General features: G+C 37.3%; 1 protein-coding gene across 2 annotated transcripts in view; it reads right to left on the bottom strand.

The window, feature by feature from the left end:
• The window catches only part of eRF1 (eukaryotic release factor 1), an 81,480-nt gene that overhangs the window by 40,057 nt on the left and 23,519 nt on the right, over positions 1-17,904 (bottom strand). For both annotated transcript variants that reach the window (XM_081765728.1, XM_081765719.1), the window contains exons 2-3: positions 12,257-12,432; positions 10,287-10,414 (exon numbers count right to left, since the gene is read on the bottom strand). In XM_081765728.1, coding sequence (XP_081621854.1) covers positions 10,287-10,414; positions 12,257-12,432 — 304 coding nt within the window. The remainder of the gene's footprint in view (positions 1-10,286; positions 10,415-12,256; positions 12,433-17,904) is intronic.

Below are 17,904 nucleotides of genomic sequence, written 5' to 3' on the forward strand. Positions count from 1 at the left end.
CATGTTCACCGCTGGGGAAGGAGCGGATGTGGGAGTTGCCACTCCTCCTCCAGGAGGCAAATTCGGCATGTATCCCGGATAGGCTTGCGCTCCCGGTATGTGGTTCGAACTCGGCGCGCACTGTTGGGATGCACCTCGATGACATCCAAAGTTCATTGCTCCCGATTGGTAGTTAGGGTTGGAAACATATGGAGCATTCTGGTTTCCGTTCCCCCAGTTTTGCCTTCGGTTGTTGAACCAGGGTCTTCTGGCCTGAAAATTTCTTCTTCGACCTCGGTTCCCCAAGAATTGATTGCCATTTCCATTTCCCTTGGCATCACCATTCTTCTTTCCTTCGTCCTCCTCCGTCTGCGACGAAGTGTCTTTTGTCTGTTGAGACTTTCCGTTCTTTTCGGTGTTTTTTCCTATCTTCGCCTGCCGAATGTGCAGACGCTTTAATTTCTTATCTGTTACTGGTTCCATAGGTTCCGGATGACCTTCTATTTCGGCTATCTTAACAATCAGATGCTGAATATTCTTGGGCTCCACGGCTCGCAACAATTTTGCATCTCCAGCTGGCAGACAATCTAGGACTATTTCAATGAGTTCTGTCTCATCTGGATGTTGTGCCACAGCATAGTATTCGGCTATGACCTTCCAGGCAAAGTCAGTTAGCCGGTTATACTTGGACCGGTCAAATTTCATTCCTTGGATAAATTTCTTCTGCAGGCGTTCCATCCTGGCCGAGAAATAGTGCTCCTTAAATAGACGCACAAAGTCCGCATAACTGCTGATGTCTTTGCAGACCGTTTGGTACCAAGTCTTGGCCCCAGCCGACAAACAACACGGTACCAAAACCATGCGTTCGTATTCCGACGCAGAGATTATCTTAAACGCCTGTTCTAAACTTTCAAGAAAAGACCTGGCCAAACCATATTCTCCAGTGAAGTTTGGTAAGTGATTTAGTTCCGACAGCCTTAAATTTAACGCTCTATTTCCAGAACATCCCTCATATCTGCTGGGATTCGGGGGAGAGTTGCAGCCAATCACAGGGCTCTTTGCATTATTATAATTTTGTCCAAAATTCGAATAAGAGGTATAATTTGGGCCAAAAGGTAAGTTGCCTGGCATCGATACCACTGTGTGACTACATACTCCCTCCGGAATTCCAACAAACGAAGGAGTCCTGTCTGCGGCACTACTGGACACTACATGACTTAAGCTACATACATTGGAAGTCGAGACCGAAGCCTGAGACCACGTCAATAATGGGTTTAAAGTCCTAGAGGCAACCTGACCACTCATGATATCCCCACAGGTGGGACTGGAATTGTTCGTGACCAACGAATGCGAATTTAAGTCAAACGGCCAGACATTCTTAGTGTGAACTCTGGTCGGCTGACAGACAGAGACTGTCACCGTTGGGACCGTACGAGTCTCCCCAACCGAAGAGACTGGTACATCCACTCGGGTGTCAGAGTCTGTTCCGTCAGAGTCAACCCCCTCACAACCAACAAAGTCACGTGACCGCTTGCGACCGACACGACCTGGTTTACTTTGCTCCTGATCCTTCACCAAAGTTTGGATCTTAGCCTCGAGTACGTCATAAGATTTCTGGGTGCTCGACTCGAGATGCGATAGTTCTTTTGCGAGCTGATCACATCTGCGATTTTGCTTTTCTACTGACAACCGGAGATTCTCCTCAACGGTGTCTACCCGCGTTGTTATCGTATCCTGAAATTCCCCCACCGAAGTGTATAAATCGCGAACTTCGTTACGGAGGTCCGATACGTCCTTGTTTACATTATCGACTTTTTCGTTTACAATTTGCATCATTTCCGACTTTAACAAATCAAATTTTTGATTCATCGCGTACAAATTATTATCTACCTTTTCAAATCTTTGGTTCATAATACTGTCAACCTTTTCAAATTTTTGGTCCATAATACTGTCAACCTTTTCAAATTTTTGGTCCAAAGTTAAAGTTAAAGTTTGACTAAAACGTTCTAACATTTTTGCAAGGTCTGTCACGGATGCAGGGGAACCTGCAGTTCCGACACTCTCTCCACCGTTGTGTAAGAGTTTCTCTCCCGTGTCGTGCGTCGCGGTGTTCCGTTCACTTCCACTTTCCTGTGACTTGGAAAGCGATTGCACAGTCAGCTGTTTGGCCACACATGTTTTACAAAACCAGGGCTCACTACACTTATTCAATTCTTCTACCTGCTCGTCGGTTATACCATAGCACTGTGCATGCACCCATCCAGAGCAACCGTCACAATAAACACTAAAGCCCTGTATTTCTTCACTACAACATACATATTCATCCGGACTACGGGATTCAGTACTTGACCTGCTACCAGCAGACATCTCCATTTCATATAAATTGTTTTCCCCAAGTTACACATATACAAACTCAAGAGTGACTACACATCGTTCAAGGAGTCGTTTGTCACAACAGTCCCCATTACATTACACTGCTCTTTCAATATGATTCACTTAGCACTCGCGAAAGGTTGAAATAACAGATCCTGGCTGTGGAACGCCAATTTTACAAAAAAAAAAAAAAAGTCATATAAAAGTAAATAAAAATGTAAAATAAAAATGTAAAAAAAATAAAAATGTAAATAAATAAAATAAAATAATGATGATGATACTGATATTGTGTTTCTGTATGACGTTCACTTTCCTTAAGACTATGATTGCGTGAATGTGTCACTGATTGCTGAACGCGAACCCACCGGGCCCAGACGGGCAAGCTGTCAACACTCACTGACCCATCCACTACACCAATCATCTCCGGAAAGTAGAACTCAAATCGTCCCAAAATGTGAAGATTTCTAAGCCTCCCTCATTCTCACTCGCAGTCCAGCATCCCGATCCGCAGGTCATAGCCTGCATCCCATCAAGAGATAAGATTACAAACCACAACCCGACAGAACAAGACACTGACCCAAGAGTGAAACTGACGGTGAATGCTTCGAAAATCTAAATGTTTGTGTTTACTAACCCAGATAAAAAAAAAATTCTCGAATCAAATCTAAATCGCGCAACGGGATGGAATTTCGGAAAAAAAAACTGAATGCCAAAGTGAATTTAGCTGATCTTATTAACGAAGTGAAATTTTCTGGCAGGTCTGTGATTCCAACCCCGGTCACACTAAGTGAAATCGATTCTGTGAGTTTTCAAGACGCTATATTTACTTTCGTTACGTACTGCTTTAAACACTTCACTTTCTGAGTACCAACAATACTATTGAAGTTACTATACTACATCGTTTTTTTAAAATAATTAGCTCTGCACTGGACAATGAAAGATTTTGTTTCGACTCGCACGCTTTATTTACACTAACTTTCTGTATGATAAGAGATAACAGGAGAATACATTTAAAAAAAAAAAAATGTCGTAAAGGTTGGAAATTGAGGAAAATTCTAGACATAGCTGAATGGGTAAGTCCATCATTGCATTACATACTCTCTGCACATATCATGAACAATTCTACATACGTTTAGTTTAGTCAAAAACAATTTGAAAATAAAGACATTTACTACTATAACCACATGAGCCTTGTACTACACAGGTATCACTTATTACGGCTGTGTGCTACATGCTTTACTTTCTTTTCTTAGTATTCTCTCTTCAGATACCGTTGTGGAGGTGGGGTCAGCGCGGAGGATTTATACCGACAAGGTGACCTCCCTTGTATGAGCTCAGACCTAATCCACTTTGATTCCCACAACAAAAACATTTTCCTTTGAGATAACACATACACTAGATACATCTACATGAAAAGAAAGTACACTTAACCTAGTCCCTAGCCTAACTATCTAACTAACTTAAACTAAAACATATAACATCACTTTATTCAACAGATTAATAATATAGCACACACCCTGCTTCTTACCGAGGACGTATGGGACGTCGACCATTCAGCTCTACTTTTGAATATTGTTAAAATAAAAATAAAAAAAAGTCTTAAACTATGTGCTTAAAATTTCGAATTTCCGGTTTCTGGTGAAAGGAATTCAAAATACATAACGAACGTGTTGTCACTGACGAGTATCTCCCATTACCAATAGTTATCCAAGCACCCTTGTTATCAATGTGAGCCGAAACTTTGTATACATTTTGTCTCATCGTATTCAAACTACAGTGAAGGTAAGCACAAACCAGAGAATGGATTAATTTTGTAATATAGCAGTACGGAAAATAATAAATAACAGAAAAAAGAATATACGAAATTACATATCCAAAACATAATTTTGGGGTGAAATGTATATACTCGAAAGTATACACATTTCATGGACTGTTGGTAACAAACATCCACACTGAAACTCCAAAAGAACAATCCTCCCCCCCTCCATTGAACGAGTGATTTATGTTACATCGCAGAGTCTGTATATTGTACAACTTAGGGAAAACTACGCAGCGTTTAGCACATAATATAAAACATCACAACACTAAAAGAATAAGCCATGACGAAATCCGATAATATAGAAATTTTGCAGGTTAGTACGTCCGAAAACAACTACTTGGATTTTCTGCTTACACACTTATTGGTCAGTTCCCTCCATGGAAAATAGAATACTAGTTCCTCTCCTACCTGATTAGTCCGGTTTTGGTAATTTTGAAGAAATAAATTACACCACCGCTATAACTGAGCGGTTTCTCGGTGTTCAAAAAAGTATGGGAATCCTCCTTCGAATCCGGGCGACTGAGCTGCACCACCAAGATGGCTTACGTCAACCACTCACACCCTGACGTATGAATTTTGCTCTCACAACTGTAGCTTCATCGTCCATTGAGCACAGCAAAACACTCTCTGTATACACAGACTGCCCAAAGACATCAAAGGTATCAATTATTTTGTGTCGTAACCTTTAAATACTTCTGTTTTCACGTTTTTTTATGGACGGAGATTATCGTACGTCCATAACTTAACACTGCTTCCGGTAAAAGACAATGACAATGGGAAGAAGATCCCTAATTGGAGGTTCATTGTGACGTAACTATACGATGATAGGTGTATCTATCAAGATCAAAGAAGCCGAAAAATCTCAACCACACCTGTGATTGCGGAAGATCCAATCACAGATAATTTAGATTAAACAAAGGGATGCTCCAAGAAGCTACTATGGCTGACTTTACAAATATAAAATTTTAAAGAAGATTTTTGAAATAAAAATTTTGAATTCTTTCGAAGATCCCCAAAGCCAAAAATATGAAAGAAAATTGACTGGAAAGGATTAAAAACGACCAGAAATTACCTTATTTCCTAAAATAATATTATATTTTAGCTAAATATACAAATAATTGTTCAATGTAAAGATATTACTATATATTTCCCTCTAAATATACTAAAATCATTAGTTCAAGGAACTTAACGCAAATTTTGCGGTCTACTTCAAATCAAGTCATTGATTAATTATATATTAAAAATAAAATTTTAATAAATATTAAATTCATATATACACTGGTTGCCCAAAACTTCCGGGCCATGTTACATTATACGATGTATAAGGTAACAACTGGTCAGCAGAAAGGGTATCGTATACCACGCTAGAACGCCACATCATACCTCTTGAACGACCAGTCAGAAATTAAGAGCTTGGCTGGGAGATTTTAATGCATCCACTGTACGAATCGGACATGACACTATCAGATTATCTGTTACAGTCTCTGCAGAACTCCCCAAACGCGTTTAGTTAATTTCAAAAGGAGTTTGCGAAACCCACGTGTCAATTTTTTGACTAGAAATCACAGAAATTACATAGTGACGGGATTATGATGTTACCGGGAAAATGGCAGGTCATCGAACATAATGTTGCATATGTGGTTTCATAATGTTATTTTCAAATCACAATAAATGAATTTTCAATTTTGACCTCCAAAGACTCAATACCTTTCCGACAATCTGCTATACAACTTCACGCTACATATCGATTATTGTTTATTAGGGCAAGTCACTATCCAATAATCGCAATATTAGCATTATTAATCTCTAACATTTTCGGTCCTAAGTGCGAGCACAACTCCGCGTAACATATTAATGCAAATGGATAATGCCCGTGTCTTGCTCGGTAATATCGCAGCAATTCCACTCAATAATACGAACAAATGGTGTATTCATCTTAAAACAGAATATTTAGATTTGTGAACCATGTATCTGACAGTCTCTCTCTTCCTACTACCTGACACACACATATTTTAAAACTGAACTAAGCTGACCGTAAGCTGGAATTTACTATATAAGCTCACGAGTGAAAGTGTGAATAACTCTGAACTTTATGTGTAGTAATTTACCTCTGACTATTACATATTTACGAGAAAGTTGCAGTTTATGAATTACCCTGTATCGCCTGTTTTCATAAGGTTTGACAATACATTTCCAGGACTAATTATGATACTCTGTAACTACTCACGACAGAAAATGAACTACCGTGTGAGATTAACGCTAGGATTTTTTTTTTCCAGGACTTGCGATGATTTGGTGAAGAAAGCATATGTTTTAAACACAGGGTCATGAAAGACCCTGATTCTCATTGTCATGAAGTTTTACATAGAACAAAGGGTGAACGTTAAGTTTTCCTATAACTCAGAGAAACTAGCAACAGAGACTTGAGAATCGGTAAGAGCAATTTCACAATCCGACACCAATCTCCCGCGCCGAAGACGCACACGCTAACCACATAGCCACAAGGGAACTATCAACGAATCCAAAAACTTTTTTTCAAAACATAATTTACAAAATCTCGTGACTTTCTGTGGACTTCAATCTTTTGATTTCTAAATAATAATAATAATAATAATAATAATAATAATAATAATAATAATAATAATAATAATAATAATAATAATAATAATAATAATAATAATAAAGCTATCACCTATTTCACTAATCACAACACTACAGCTGCCGAATTAACACGACAATCTTACCTACTCGTTTATTTTGCGCGTAATGTCTCTTTACAATATCGGGCCTATATAATATATAGATCTACACTTATCGTAAAATCTGCATACACACACACACTACCACCGACGATTAAACTCAGGTGTAATGTAAGGCAAAAAAGTCTTAATACCAAATAAAATAGTCGGAAGGACGAAGCCCATTTCGGAATATTTAATGTAAAACCCTCGTGAAAATTTGTACTACCTTTTTTCTTTTTATTCTCTTGTTTTAATTTATTCCTGTACCTAATTAAAGCTGCTACGGGAACAATGTCCATATACAACATTAATTTAAAATTGTACATAATTTATTTGCGTTTGAAAGATTTAATTTGTTGAAATAACGGAATAACAATGAATAATAATGCAAGTTTAGCAAATACTATGCCGTCTAGCATTTACAATATCATGTGCCCTATTAGCCAAATGATAATGTACCATTACTGTATGACTAGCTTATTAATCAGCGCACAGTGGGCCAGAATCAGAATCTGACTGGAAAAAAGTAGTTTTGGCAACTACGTCTAATCTACATTTGAACAGCTCAGTTGTGTTAAGTAATAAATAAGGTTTTTTGCTGTGTATCAGTAAACACGGATAACAGCATATAGTGGCGGCAGCAGCACTTCAAAATTGATAGTTCATTACCTGTTTTATAGCGCGCTGAATTGGGGTAGAATGAACGTAAGGTTTGCGATTTAATTGCGCATGTAAAAAAGGCAATGAACGATCTCAAAATAAGCTATGAGTAAAGGTATGTATATGTACTTGCTGTTTGACTAAAGTTTTGATTGATTGGTTTACGTTGCTGTTCTGTAGAAGCATTTCTAGAGAGTCGAAGTATTCACGTATTGAAGAACTGCTATTGGAAATTGAAATTGAGATTTAAAAATGTACGTTCATGTCTGTATTGAGATCTTTCGTCATGGTGTAGTTTGATATATGTATTTCGAAATACAGTTGTGATCTACTGCCCGTTCTTGCCCGATTTTTATATTTATCGTCTTTTCAAAGTTAGGTGTAGCGAGCCGGATACGCTCTTCGTGACGTGAAGAACCTGTACGAGGTATTGTGTTCTAAACCATCAAACGAAGCACATTGTAATTATTATACGAACAGTTATGGAATGTAAATTCTTTCTGTAGATGTTCTTCGCAGTGTGAGAGTGACTTTAAGTGCCTTCAAGGAGTACGTTTGAGGAGGAAGTTTCTGTAACACAGTTTCACATCTTCCCATTCACAATTGTGAACACAAGTTTAGGGATATCATTTACTTCCTTCTCCTGAATTGGTACATTAGTAGGCTTTAAATTACGTATTCGCGTTTCCATTGAACATACCTCTTTTCTCGACAGTTCAGTTCTCTTTTCTGGTACAATAATTTAATGGGTCGACAAAATCTAGGCGACGATGGTTTGGGATTTTGCTACAAAATTGCTTTGTCAACCTCCCCACCTGATGTTGAATACAACTGTAAGGGAACGAAGGAGATAGCAAAAATATCTGAGCCACTAGTTCAATTTATCTTCCGTTTCAACTTTCTGCTTATATGCATTATGACAACTGCTTCCATCGCAACCTCACTCACACACTAATTTTATTATGTCTCCATCTTTGATGCACTGTTTAATATAATCTTCATGTAAAATCACGATGCGCTCAATTGTCTGATTTACTATTGCTTGTAAATTATCTTCGGCTGACGTGTCAGTTACTATAATATTCTTTTCTCTGGGATAACGCTTTAATTTTGCTTCCGACAGCACTTTATAAGACAGATATATGTTACAATGTTTTTCCTTTGCACTTAGTCTCAAATGTGCATACTGTCTTTTTGTTAAGTTGTTATCTATAATAAGTGCCACGACTTCAACCCGAGAATAAGTGTTTGAGAGAATTTTGGCGAATGATAAGCCTTTTTGATTTTCGTTGCTCCCTTAGGTGTCGTTTAACTGATTTCTCCTAATACAACCGCGGCATCTCTTTTTCCAGCACCTCTCAATCAACATTGGGTAGCCAACACCAGCTCTTACTCAGAATGCTTTGTAAAGAGTGGTTGTACAAGTTTTTTCTTCGACTTTGTTTCCGGATCTTCGAAGAGTTTACTAGGTGTGCCTGATTCGCTTGTCAAAGGCCTATGCTCTTGGCTTCAAGAGATCGTTTTGAAACCAGTAAATACTTTATCAGAGAACTTAATATGTCCTTCCAACTAATCATTATATTTGGATAAAAATTTATCAGTCATTCTATTACACAGCTTCCAACGGTTCTCGAAATCACTTTGAAGGCACTTAAAGTCACTCTCACACTGCGAAGAAAATCCACAGAAAGAATTTACATTCCATAACTGTTCGTATCATAATTATAAAGTGCTTCGTTTGATGGTTTAGAACACAATACCTCGTACAGGTTCTTCACGTCACGAAGAGCGTATCCGGCTCGCTACACCTAACTTTGAAAAGACGATAAATATAAAAATCGGGCAAGAACGGGCAGTAGATCACAACTGGATTTCGAAATACATATATCAAACTACACCATGACGAAAGATCTCAATACAGACATGAACGTACATTTTTAAATCTCAATTTCAATTTCCAATAGCAGTTCTTCAATACGTGAATACTTCGACTCTCTAGAAATGCTTCTACAGAACAGCAACGTAAACAAATCAATCAAAACTTTAGTCAAACAGCAAGTACATATACATACCTTTACTCATAGCTTATTTTGAGATCGTTCGCTGCCTTTTCACATGCGCAATTAAACCGCAAACCTTACGTTCATTCTACCCCAATTCAGCGCGCTATAAAACAGATAATGAACTATCAATTTTGAAGTGCTGCTGCCGCCACTATATGCTGTTATCCGTGTTTGCTGATACGCAGCAAGAAACTTTATTTATTACTTAACACAACTGTGCTGTTCGAATGTAGATTAGACGTAGTTGCCAAAACTACTTTTTTCCAGTCAGATTCTGATTCTGGCCCACTGTGCAGCGTCTCTGTAAGAATATAATTGCAATGTTTCATAAATCTTGTTAGAATTAAGCCTGTGTTTACGAATGTTGATAATTTTAATATTATTTTATAATTACAAATAATTATTTTTTTGACATCTAGAAAAAACACAATGCTGATATCCCAATTCAACACAATCAATAAAAGGCAAACATTTCAGTGCGTCATGCTAATTCCTAATAATAAACTAATAGATCTCGCCACCTGCGCTATCGTGTTAACTGTCGTAATCGTATTTAGATTTGAGTTATAATAAAGTAAATACATTGTAAAGTCTATAATTAGTCCTATATATATTGACCAGTATATCCAAAACATTACGAAAGTTACAAACCTTATTATCACATAGATACAATGATGTATTTATAGGCTTAAATGGTTCAAAATCTATATTCACTTTCTTCTCCTTGCCTTCCTCTGTGACTATTGTCCCACAATAAATAACTAAGCCATTTGGAGGTACTGTAAAAGAAAAAAAGTGTATTATGAATTATTTTGATTGAGACGTACGCCATACGAATAGGGATTTCGTTAAATTTAGCATTCCACATCTAGCACCCTGCTACTGATAAAACTCAGTAACAAACACAGCTGCAAAATTACATGCAGACAGGGAATATAAGAGCCACTTTATAAATTTTACTTTAAATAATGCCCTAATGTATTCTAGAGTATTACTTTCCAGGCGCATGCGCAAATAACTGCGTACAGATTGATAATATGCCGGCAAACTGATATGCGAAGAAAACGGTTGTTCATGAAATGAGAAAAAAATCATTCATTCCGTTAACCTCTTCCTGATTTTCAGAATGACAAATTAAAAATGTGCAAAGAACACGAACTTGTGCCAGGTTGCCACTAAAAGGCACGAATATAGCTAGTTCGCTGCAGAGGGGGCCTCGAATGAGTGATACGTTATCATACAATGTTAATCACTATTACTCCAAAGTCATTCGTTATTTCCTCAGGTTGGAAAAAAATTCTTTAACAAATGCTGAATACGTACGTTGTATGCATTGCCTACATAGTACAATATGATGACAATAAAGCTAACTTTGCACTGCTGTTCCTACGTTAATATTTGAGTTACAGGTTGGTCGCCTACGTACCTAACGTTCTTAACGTTCATCCGCTCGCGTCCGCGGCAATTTGGCCGTCATTTTTACTTTTAGAGTACCCTTCTTCCCAGAGTGCTAAAATTATGGCCGGAGGGGTGTGTATTCTCTACACTCCCGGCTTCTAGATTCTGAGCAGCTGCAGTCTAATCAGCTCCTACTTCCGGCTCAGTACAATCCCAAAGTTGGTGGTGGAGGGTGGGCGGCCAATCTGCCGTGAGTGCGAGCGAAAACGTGATTTTTTTTTTTTTTGTGCAACTACATAAAAATGTAACTAAAAGTTTGATCATTTTTCATTGATTGTTTGATTTTTAACTACCCTAACATTAAAAACTAATACAAGAGGACCGTATCTATACGAGTCCTCTTGTATCATTCGACCTAATGATAGAACCTGAAAGCTGGTTCTAAAATCTCAACTTTGCCAAAAGACTTGCTGGTGCTCTTGGCACAATAGAAAGCAAACTACCGATGATGAACCGTCCGACCAATCCATAGAGGTATTTGTACATCTGCGGAACAAGGAAAAAAACAGAACTCGCCTTGAATAAAAAGACTGTGGAAAAAAAAAAAAAAAAAACTTCTGCAGAAAGCACTCACATGGATGTTGATTAGCTTAGATTCTGTTGATTAAGTTAGGTTCTTTCATGTTTTGTTCACTGTATATTCATTCATATTTTGGCGTGTCGTAATTTAATATAAATATATATTTTGGTCAACAATGATCTGTTGATGTTTTAATTTACTGAACCTAATTACTACAAAACATACACTTTGCATCATACACAATGTTGGAAAACGTGAATAATCGATGACGTCAAAATTGCCGTCGATGCGAGCGGAAACGTGAATTGGCAGTACGCGAGAGGATAAAGGTTAAATATTATTCGTTTTTTGTGAATTAAGACATTTTACCTGTAATTTTCCAAAAATGGCCTCCATATTTCCCATCTACTTCAAAAATTAATAATACACTTGTCATTAAACGCAAAGAGAGGCTAAAACTTAAATAGTTTAACAGATGACATACTTTAAAGAAAAAAACTATATTAGACACTATTAATTCGGTCAAGTTTTCTTTTAACTACAATATATACCCAGAGTATCAATATTATATTTTACCACTACTACAAGTCCTATCTGATACAGAAATATACTACAGCAACTTTACAGCTTTTATTATGCATACCTTTTGTGTATAATTTTAGTCGATGTTGCACAGAAGTTATGGCACCTAATACTGACAGTCTGTTTACTCTGGATTTTATGTTAGACGCTGTGCCAAATTCATCAGCTAACATCTTGCTAACTCTAGAAATCTGGTCCTTTGGTGGAATGATAAGTGATATCATACTTGTTCCATTCCTGAAAGAGGAAAAAAAAAAAAAAAAAAAAAAACTCGTGAATACCATTATTTCTCCGAACGTGATAACAGATCACACTCATGAACAAATTAGGTTTTAAATATAAGCTGATGTTGAAAGATTCAACTTTTCTTACTTTTACTACCTGGAAATACGACAAAATGAACAACAAAGATATGATGTTTTTACAGAACGTTTTTAATATGGAAAGAAATGATGCCACTCTTGAATCCATCATTTCTTTGATTCAGTCTCATTAATGGTATTAAGAAAAAAAAAATGACACTCATGCCCCGAACGAGATTCGTACACCGAATACATATCTTTTGCAATCTCCAGCCTAATGCCTTACACAGCTCAACCATACAATATATTTTCGCTATTACTACTTTTATATATATATATATATATCTATATATATAAAAGAGAACGCACAAAATCCTTTGTCCGCTCATCACGCTAATACGGCTGAACCGATTTCTTTCATTTTTGGGGGGTTGTTAGGATTTGGACCCTAGATGGTTTTTATCATATCACTTTAATTTTCAATTACCAGTGTCTTGAGATAATTGACCAATCAGGTGTAAATACGTACAAAAAATCCTTTGTCCGCTCATCACGCTAATACGGCTGAACCGATTTCTTTTATTTTTGGGGGGTTGTTAGGATGTGGACCCTAGATGGTTTTTATCATATCACTTTAATTTTCAATTACCAGTGTCTGGAGATAATTGACCATTCAGGTGTCCATACGTACAAATTCTTTGTTATTAGTTCATCATAGGTATAAAAATAAACGTATTTATATGCAACCCGCATGACCCTGTGACTCGGCGGGTTAACATAACTGACAGGCGCTATAAATCACTTGAAAGCGAAAAAGTAAAAATTATCTAAGTAACAAAGTTTATTGCGTTCCGGGGTGACCGCAGCGAAGCGGGGTGAACGCTGCTAGTATATATATATATATATATATAAAAGACTTACACGATTTGTATAATTGACTAAAGGGACTACTCGACTTCATCGATTTCTTATACTAGTTATAAAGAGTACCTGAGCAATAGTGCAAAAGGTGATATCGTAAGGAAATATCAAATATTAATCAACTTAGTTTCTTTCGATTACTTAATTTTCACGAACGAGTTCCCTAAAGTCATGTTTCAAAATACTTTTCACTAATCTTTTACTGGGCAAAACCATCTCAGCTGGTATGAACTATTCCTAAACTATTGCAGGAATTGAATCAACTTTTGGGAAATCACAGTATGTGGGACATCTGACCCCTCTTTGGTTTGTTGATAACATCTTTCCGTCACTTTGCAGACTACCGCTCAGAACTACAACAAAAGATATTCATTGACAGCAATATTAAAAAAGAAATTAACTGACGTACTAAGCTTAACTGGACTACATTCGGAAGAAATATCTTTATGCTAATGTCAAAACCGCAAAATTTCCCATGAATGTCTTCTGCCCCTGTTTTAACATTTGGATCGAAAAAGTTAACACTAACTAAATCAGACATTCACCAGTTACAGACTAAACACTGAAGAATGGAGGGATAGGAGAATCGAAAAGACTTACAGGCAAAAGCTATTCTTAACTGGATTCCGACACACAAGATGTGACCTACGAAACATCCTCATACATGTTTTGTACTGAATTGAAGGATTCAAGTGTAACGCGGAAGAGAACTGCCTAAAATAGATGGCTGTGGAAGAGTTCGAGACATCTTCATTCACGAATGATTGTTTATGGCTGATTATCTATTTAATAAATACATCTGAAGTTGCACACACGCCATATATCTTGGGTTACCAACGGTCAGGTGGTGATCGCAGTGTCTGGCTGTTGTGTATAGTATGTTAGCGTGAATTCCGTAGTACACGAGGAGCAGTAGAATAACAGTATGCAGTTAATTGAACACACAGCAACACTGTAAAATACGCAAGCTATCTGATTTTCAAAGAGGGCAGATTATTGGCGCTCGGTTATGTGGTGTGAGAGAGACAAAAATGGGAAGTGTATCGCGAGGGACAGTGTCCACGGTTACGGTCTACAAAATTCACGAAAAAAAAAAAAAAAAAAAAAAAAAAGAGGAGCAAGTGGTCGGAAGAAAACATTCAGCTACATCCCGCTGTGCATTAAAGGAAACGTCACTCAGAGAATAGTCGTTTGACTGCGGTGCAAGAGACGTAGGAGCTCAAGTAGCACCTCGCATAACCTGTGCCGAGATACATGATATGGACGTACGGGGTCGATTTGCACGGGCTAAACTATAAACTTCAGTACGACGCAAATGGTACAGACAACATGCAGCATAGACAGCTAATCACTGAATTGTGCGGTATGGTCGGATGAGACATCGTTCACCTTAATTTAAACCACGAACCGTGTTTATGTAAGGCGGACGCCCAAAGAAAAGTATCATCCGCAGTGTCTTCTCTCAACCGTGAAAGAGTTTCGCCACTGTAATACTATGGGCCGCAATATCCTGATTTTCTGATCCTGTGCCAACGCTTACCTGTCGCGTTACTGCCCATTATGACGCCAATTTAGAAAACGATGTGCATTGCATAGTCCAAAGCTTCCGGACAATGACACCATATTCCAGATGACAATACGCAAATTCACTCAGCCGAAGGGTGGTTGGACGACCAACGGAATGAAGTTAATCACCTTCCCAGGCGCGCCCAATCGCCAGACCTGAACACAACCATCTGGGGTTCGCTTTTGGCACAAGAACTGTCGCAATTTCCGCTTTAATTTACTCTTAAGGAAATGAGTGATGCCTGCACGCGATACTGTATAATATTCCATTTGCTACAATTCACACCCACAAAAGAATTCATTGTACGTTGCATCAAAGCTGTTGTGAGCCCAAAATGTAATTCAACGCCCTATTAATCTGGTAAGCTAAACTTTTTTTCCAGATGTTTCCATAATGCTCGAGGTAGAAACTTGAAATTCGAGCAAGACCTTGTATCAAGTTTTCGGTGTAGCTGAGATGAACAGTGACACTTTCGAAGCCGTTTAAATCCAAATTCAGGCCCGCAACTTGGAAGGTGGGATGTCTGTGTCTGTCGTTCTCTCTCTCTCTCTCTCTCTCTCTCTCTCTCTCTCTCTATATATATATATATATATATATATATATATATATATATATATATATATATATATATATATATATATATATATATATATATAGGCCCCTATATTCGACCTTAGTGTCGAATTCATAGTTTTCGGGGTCGCTGAAACGAACAGTATTACTTCCGATGCCGCAAAATGAAACTTATTCTCCCGTGCGAAAAACAGGCATTCTGCTAGTTTAAAATAAATGTGTTCGGCATTTCTTCATATTTCACGTTCAAGGGAAGGAAACGAGGCTAAAAATGCAAACTAGAGCGGTGAAATAGGGTAGCAGTAAGATTTCGATTTCAGAATCCCTTACAGACATGAAATTTGATATTTGGACTTTTCATATTAAACACATGTTTCAGCTTTTGATACAGGACCTAGAAGGGCTGAAAACGGGTTGAGGTGGTTCACTAAGACGCCCATGCGAAGTATTGAAATTTCGTGTGAATGTAATAGGAACGCAACTGTACCACGTGAGAGCATTTCCTAGGAATATTTATAAGGAAAGGGAAAGCAATAGAGACGCTTCATCAGTAGAAGGCAGTTACCAACAGAAGTGTATGTAAAAAACAGGGAAACAAGAAATCAGGATTCGAGTCCCTGCCAGTCCAACGCAAAGGTTTATCTACGTTATTCCATGATAACAATATGTTTTACTAAATCCTCTTTGTAATTGGTAAGACATCCAACCAAACTAAAACAAAATAAGAGAAAATTCAAGTTTCTAAAACTATCTTGATCACTAACATTCTTGACTTTTCAAGTAATGATGAAGATATATTTAACAGAACAATGTTAAGAGCAACTTGATTTTTTGCTTTTCCTAACAGCAGTTTACGACCATAACAAGAAATTCATTAGTACCGAATAATGGATAAATGCCAAAGTGACAAAACACAGATACTTTTGCGTTTCTGCTATTAACGATATGCAATTCAAGGTCAACAAACGTATTCAGATAACCTTTTTGCATCTAAAGTGAGTTTTTCTTTCATTACTTTTTAAAAAAAAATCCTGCTGTATTTATTATTTACGAATGTCATCTATCACTTTAGTTATCAGGTACAAAGATATTTTCAAGACAGAATTTTTCTTTCTTTTTATCTAGTAGTTTTCATCTTTTTTTTTCAATATAATGTCCATTTAATTGTATACATTTTTTTCCAGCGTGCAACTATCTTTTTAAGGCCTTCCTCAAAGGATTTTTTTTTTGGAGGGGGTCTTTTATCCACTTATTCACTGCCATTTACAGCCCTTTTCGCATCTCATTTAAATTCTGGAAACTCTCACCAAGCAAAAGTTTCTTCAATTCGGGAAAGACTTATCATAAGATGCCAGGTCAAGCGAGTAGGGAGGATGTTGGAATTCCCAACCAAGACATTTTTTTGTTTGTCGGGTTGTAGTGACCTTGATTGTGCTCTTGCAGTAAATATCTCGCATGCAGCTTTCCAGCACGATTTTACGTGTTTCATTTACTCATATCTTTTTAGCAATATCAACGCTATTTGAATTAAACAATAGGCCTAATTGGGAAGCCTCGCTGAATGACTTATGAAATTTTTTGTATACATATGTGTCTCAAATTTCAACGACGGAAGGTGAATGATCGTTCTATGTCCTACAAGATACGAAACTGCTTACTGGACACAACGTCTTCTGTGCTATTAATATATAAATATACCAGTTAACCATTTATGCCATACATTTAGCCAACAAAGTACTAAACACTGAACTAAAAAAAAATGAAATAAAAACTAATCATTTCACTTAAGGTTTGTATTCATTTAAGCACCGTTTCGTTACTCTTTATTGCATACATTTCAGCGACAGCCTTGTCGCTTTCTTCAATAAGACTTCTTTAAGAAATAATATGTGGCTTGAAGAATCACATTATGCATTGCGGACTAATTATCATTACTATCAAAGCTGTCTGCGTAAGCTCCGTCCAGGCTTGGAACATGTGCGGCATGATATTACTATCTTCTGGTAATGTAACAGGTATTAAGAAAAGCGTAAACAGTCAGCCTGTACTGTAACATGTAACGTATTATTTACAGCAGTAGTTCTTAAAATGGGGTATGCTGACCCCTGGGGGTCCGTGGGACGTAGCCAGGGGGTCCGCGACGCCTAAAATTTGAAATGTGTTATAATAAAATGGAACTCTCAGCTGTTATGCAAGAAGTATTTTTTTTTTTTTTTAGTTACTAAAAAGAAAGCAATTAGAAATTATACTTACGTTTGTAAATTTAAATGTTTTCCTACTTTACTAAATTTCTGCCTATGAATATAAAGAGTTGTCTAAAAGGGCATTGCAACATTTGATGCCTTT

Source organism: Thermobia domestica, chromosome 1 (genome assembly GCF_964235325.1).
Source record: "Thermobia domestica chromosome 1, izTheDome1.hap1.1, whole genome shotgun sequence".
Lineage (NCBI taxonomy): Eukaryota > Metazoa > Arthropoda > Insecta > Zygentoma > Lepismatidae > Thermobia > Thermobia domestica.